The sequence below is a fragment of the Populus alba genome, chromosome 16 (genome assembly GCF_005239225.2).
Source record: "Populus alba chromosome 16, ASM523922v2, whole genome shotgun sequence".
In the NCBI taxonomy this organism is placed as follows: domain Eukaryota; kingdom Viridiplantae; phylum Streptophyta; class Magnoliopsida; order Malpighiales; family Salicaceae; genus Populus; species Populus alba.
Genome location: NC_133299.1, coordinates 15094257 through 15100020, shown reverse-complemented (window position 1 = coordinate 15100020; position 5764 = coordinate 15094257). Strand labels below are relative to the sequence as shown.

Sequence of the window (5764 nt, the reverse complement as noted above, 5' to 3'; positions counted from 1 at the left end):
TCATGGATCTTGTTGTCATATTATGATTATGTTGAGTTTGAACAAATGAATTTACAATGTTTTTGTTATTTTGAATTTGTGTGGTTTTGGTGGCATCACTTATGAAAAGGTAAGTATAGCCAATAAGAGACATTGCATGCACCACACACAGAGCATGGTTGCCTCTCAAGTATTGGCATGGTGTGAGCATGTGCTATCATCTTTTTTAATTAAAAAATCATTAATTCAATATTAAAAAACTAAAATGCCCTCTATTAATCTAGAATTAAAAAAAAAACTATGTAAAATGATGAAATTGTTTCTGCATACCAACCTTATTTGTTTATGATTTAAAGGGCAAAACTATCTTTTTAATATGTTCTAAAAAAAAAACAAAAATATTTTGTTCAACAGTTATAAAGTTTTTTTACTTGGAAGGTAAATTAATTATTTTATTGTTTTTAAAAAGCAAAAAGACACTTGTACCCCTGACAATTCTTTAATAGCTAATGAACCGATGGAAAGAACTGTTTTACCCCCAACTGTCAACATGGAAAGGGATGGCTTAATAATTAATTAACACCATATTGCAACGGGAAGCTGTCATTATCCTTCTTTATCCAAGTGGTGAAACGGACAAGGGATCAGATGAGACACGGTTCAGCAAGTGGGTTTTAAAGAAATGTGCAAACGCCAACAAAGGAAGTAATCAAACCCAAATATAGAAGGGAGCACTGTCATTCTTTAGCAAATCCAGCGAAAGTAATCTTGTGACTCTCTCAGTGACAAGTGAATTTAACTTATAAAAGTTGATAAAGGTAGTTAAAAGCATAAACTCGTACCAATAATTATTTGGGGGGGGGGGGGGGGTTGCTGACAAGTGGATATATGGTATCGCTCACATAAAGATGCTCCAAGTTGCATCATTTACGAATAAATTAAATTGTGTTGCCATTGTTGATTTGTTTCTTGAAATGATGTACAGTTGACTGTATTTTTTTTATTTGAAGACACGACATGCCATATAGGCTAATGGGCACTATAATATGCATACAGCATTCCTCTCAAAGACTACTTCTATAACCACCATCAAGACCTGCATAATATAGAAATTTAGCTATTTTTCTTTCTGTTTATTTCTTCGAGTAATATTTTGTTTCTGTGATTATGGCTACTGGGCACGCACCAGGCAACCCCATTCCAGCTGTGAGAACATACCCGCCGGTGGAGCATCCAGTGGTGGTAATAGGACCACAGTACCTGGCACAGTACCCTGTTGAACTCGCCGTCTCTACAAAGCTATGGACTCTTGGAGAGAATGATTTTAAGGTGTCTGACATTAATGGCACCCTCATCTTCCAGGTCAAGAGTAAACTCTTAACCCTACATGATCGTCGTTTTCTGAAAGATGCAGCCGGTAACACCCTTGTCAATCTCAGGCAGAAGGTATGTTTAATTGCTCTTTTTCATTTGCTTTCTTCTTTTTCAATCTAACCATCACAACAATGATAAATTCTAAATTTGGTTGCCTTTTACACGAGATTAGATATGATTCATTTAATATAAACATCGAGGATTATTATTATTTTTTAAATGTAATTTAACTGATAAGGACCACGCATCAAATAACAATGATGAAAGTTGGATACAGTCAAATAAGTTTATTATCATTACTGTCCATATATCAATGAGATGGCTTACTGCGTGTTTACCATTTTCTCCAGATAAGGACCATGCATCGGAGGTGGGAAGCTTTTAGAGGAGAAAGCAAGGAGGAGAAAGATTTGCTTTTCACAGCCAAGAAATCAAAGCTGTTCCAATTCAAAACTGAGTTAGACGTATTCTTGGCTAACAACAAAAGAGAGGTCCCTGATTTCAAGGTCAAGGGAGGGTACGGAGAGAGTTCCTGCTCTATACTTGTTGGAGATTCCAATACCATGCTTGCACAAGTAAGTTCGATGCTAGCTCTCATTCATTTTAGAGTCCTATCTTTGCAGGTTTTCGTACTAATATTTTTAAATCTTACATAAATGCAGATGCATAGATTACATTCTCTCACGACAATGATCTTGGATACAGATAGTTTTGGAGTGACTGTTTATCCTAATGTTGATTATGCCTTCATAGTAGCTCTTGTAGTGATTCTCGATGAGATCAATGCGGACCGTAGTGGCGAAGATTAAATACAGCTTTTGTTTTATTTCAGGAGATGTTTTCAAGTTTTATTGCTTTTTTATTGTAAGAATAAATACAATGCATTCTTTATTGCTTTTTCCTAATGTAAAGTGTATGCTTTGTGGATGACATAAAGCGTAAAATATATAATGTTTGTTAAGTTTTATAATCATTTATTTAATGTGTTTTGAATTCTGATCAAACCCAAAAACAAATAACACATAACTTGAGATAAATGATCATTATATAAACTTAGCTTTATAACTTTAGTAAAATTTATTTGTTTAAATTTGTTTGGAGCGCTTTCAAAAGTTGGTGCTTGATTCAGTAAAAAGAATGCAATTTAATTTGTTGTTAGGGAAATATTGAAACTTTAAGGATCAAATTAAACACTACAATAAAAAAGAGCCTATATATAAACACATGAGGTGAAGATTTTAAAAATTTGATCCTCAAAATTTCTTTATTTTTATTTCTTTTGTCCCTTTAGCTTTAGAACTTTAGTTTTTTTTATCCAAAACTTCATTTTGTTCATCCTTTAAAATTCTATGTTTTAAGAGATAAGAAAGAATATCACCAAAAAAGATTATGAAACTTTTTTTTATAACATTAGCACTTTTTTTATAGCCCTTCATGATTTTTTTCCCCTTAAATTATATTTGGTGTCTTTCTGACACACGTCTATTATTATTATTATTATATAATTAAAAAAATAAGATTATAAAAAGTATAGTTATTAAACTCATTTGAGTTTAAAACCCTGATTATGAATTTTACTGTTTAACCCAAGTAACTCGAGTCGATCCAAAACATTATCATCTTAATATTTTTTTTAAAAATAAAATTAAATCAATGTTGTCTCGAAAAAATATTTTTTCAGTCAAACTAGATTTTTATCAAGTTATATTTAGATTCATTAGGTTAATCAAATCACATCGAAACAACTTTTACTTGTTTTGATGTTATACATGGCTATAGGCATCATGCATTTCTAATGATAACTTTTAGAATTTATCACCATCATGAGAATTTATCACCATCGATTCCTTTAATACTTGGAATGCACCTTAACTCCATAACCTCTGATGTGGCACGTGATCGCGAAGACAAATAATTTGTCACTCATGGTAGTAACTAAAAAGTAAAGGTTAGTTATTTTTTGTATTTTAATTTTAGTTCATATTCTTTTAATTTTTAATTTTTATTCTTGATTTTTTTATAAAAAAATTTGTTTGTTTTTAATTTAGTCCTTTAATTACAATTCTCTTATCTATTAGCATGTAATACTTCAGGAAGATCCGTTGGATTCAAGGGTTAAAAACTAAATTTATTAGTTAGATTATAATGCTAATTAAAAAAGTTAATGGTTAAAGTGAAAAACACTTACAAGCTGGGGGACTGTTGTTTCATTCTATTTAACTTTAAAGCCGGCGATTAATATATGTCAACGAGTCTCTATTTTACACCGTTAATGTCTTTAAGGGCCGCGCCTTCCCTATGATCATCCGCCTTGATCCCCTCCAGAATCACCACCACAAGAGCCACAATGAAGGCATAATCAACATTAGGCATAATCGCGAGAGTGTGTCCTCCATGCACCTGCGTTCACATAATAAGAAAAATACTGGCATGAGATATTAATTATGAAGACAACTTTCTTGATTAAAACAATAATCGGTTTTAATGTAAATGATGTAATGAAATCTGGGGTATTTCTACGACAGCCTCGGCCACAGACATGTAGTTCTACATGAGAAGATGATGTTGGTTAAATTTATTCAATATTGACATATTTCAGAAATAAGTTTTGTTAATGTCACCTGTGCAATCATGGTATTGGAATCTCGAAGAAGTACAGAGCGGGAACTCTTGCTGTAGCCTTCTTTGACCTTGAAATCAGGGACCTCTCCTTTGTTATTACCCAAGAATACGTCTACCTCAGTCTTGGATTGGGACTGCTTTGATTTCTTGGCTGTGAAAATCAAATCATTCTCCTCCTTGCTTTCTCCTCTAAAAGCCTCCCACCTCTGATGCATGGTCATTATCTGGAGAAAATGATAAATTAAACACGCGGTAAGAAATTGATTTGGGATTGACTCTTATCGTTGTTGTGATGGTTAGATTGAAAAAGAAGAGAACAAATGACAGAGAGCAATTAATCATACCTTCTTCCTGAGATTGACAAGGGTGTTTCCGGCTGCATCTTTCAGAAAACGACGATTAATGCTTGATAGTTTAATCTGGACCTGGAAGACGAGGGTGCCATTAATGTCAGACACCTTAAAATCGTTGACGGCGAGCTCAACAGGGTACTGTGCCAGGTACTGTGCCCCTATTACCACCACTGGATGCTCAACCGGCGGGTACGTTCTCATAGCTGGAATGGGGTTGCCTGGTGCTTGTCCAGTAGCCATAATCACAGAAACAAAATATTACTCGGAGAAATAAACCGAAAGAAAAATAGCTAAATTTCTATATTATGCAGGTCTTGATGCATGTCGTGTCTTTAAATAAAAAAAAAAAAACAGTCAACTGGACATCATTTCAAGAAACAAGTCAACAATGGCAACGCAATTTTATTCTTAAATAATGCAACTTGGAGCATCTTTTGCATTTCATAATGTGAGCTATGAATATAAAATATAACCATATATATCCACTTGCCTGGTACGAGTTTATGCTTTGAACTACCTTTATCGACTTTTATAAGTTAAATTCACTTGTCACTGGGAGAGTCACAAGATTACTTTCGCTGGATTTGCTAAAGAATGACAGTAATTGCTAAACAAGTCAACAATGGCAACACAATTTCCAGTTGCAGTGGACAGCTTCCCGTTGCAATATGGTGTTAATTAATTATTAAGCTATCCCTTTTCGATGTTGACCTGACCAGGGACATGGGTTTTTCTATTTAGCAGCCAATGTTTCAAACAAGGCAACCGATCGCATTTGAGTTCTTGGCCAACGGTTAAAGGAACTTGTTCCTTTTCTCTGCATCTTGGGTTCATACCTCATCATGCATGCCTGTCACCCCCGCGGTGCCTTACATGTTCATTGGGTTTGCAGGATGTTCAGTGAACCGTGAGATTAGTTGTGGTGCGCGCAAGCTGGCCCGGACATCCACGTAAATAAAAAAAAAAAACAAGGCAACCTACCTATTTACTTTCAAAATAATTAACATTAAAAACGTGACTCAAACACAAAAAACTATTCATTGCTATAGTAAGATTATGATTTTCCTCTTTAAAGAAAAAGGAGATGCCTTGATGTTGGAGGATAATATAGTCATTTCCATCGGTTCACTAGTTATTAAAGGATTGTTAAGGGTACATGCATATGTTTTTTTATTTTTTGAGAACAATAAAATGACTAATTTACCCTCCAAGTAAATAAAATTAGAACTATTAACCATATATATATATATATATATGTATGTATGTATGTTAGAATACATTAAAAAGATAGATTTGCCCTTTAAATCATAAACAAATAAGGTATGTGTGCAAATGTAATTTTATCCTTTTATATAGTTTTTTTTTAATTCCATATTATTAGAGGGCATTTTAGTCTTTTTAATATTGAATTAATGATTTTTTAATTAAAAAAAGAT

At 33.4% G+C, this 5764-nt stretch overlaps 2 protein-coding genes across 2 annotated transcripts; one reads left to right on the top strand and one right to left on the bottom strand.

Annotated features, from left to right (window-relative positions):
* Nucleotides 1–1139: 1139 nt before the first annotated feature.
* LOC118035635 (protein LURP-one-related 15) lies at nt 1140–4643 on the bottom strand. Its single transcript, XM_035041244.2, has 3 exons — nt 4320–4643; nt 3975–4199; nt 1140–3753 (listed from the first exon to the last, which is right to left on the bottom strand). Exons 1-3 carry the CDS (start codon nt 4566–4568, stop codon nt 3610–3612), a joined length of 618 nt encoding a protein of 205 aa, XP_034897135.1. The 5' UTR covers nt 4569–4643; the 3' UTR covers nt 1140–3609.
* LOC118035634 (protein LURP-one-related 15) lies at nt 1147–2326 on the top strand. Its single transcript, XM_035041243.2, has 3 exons — nt 1147–1425; nt 1704–1928; nt 2016–2326. The coding sequence occupies exons 1-3, from the start codon at nt 1147–1149 to the stop codon at nt 2160–2162; spliced, it is 651 nt and encodes a 216-aa protein (XP_034897134.1). The 3' UTR covers nt 2163–2326.
* Nucleotides 4644–5764: the final 1121 nt, after the last annotated feature.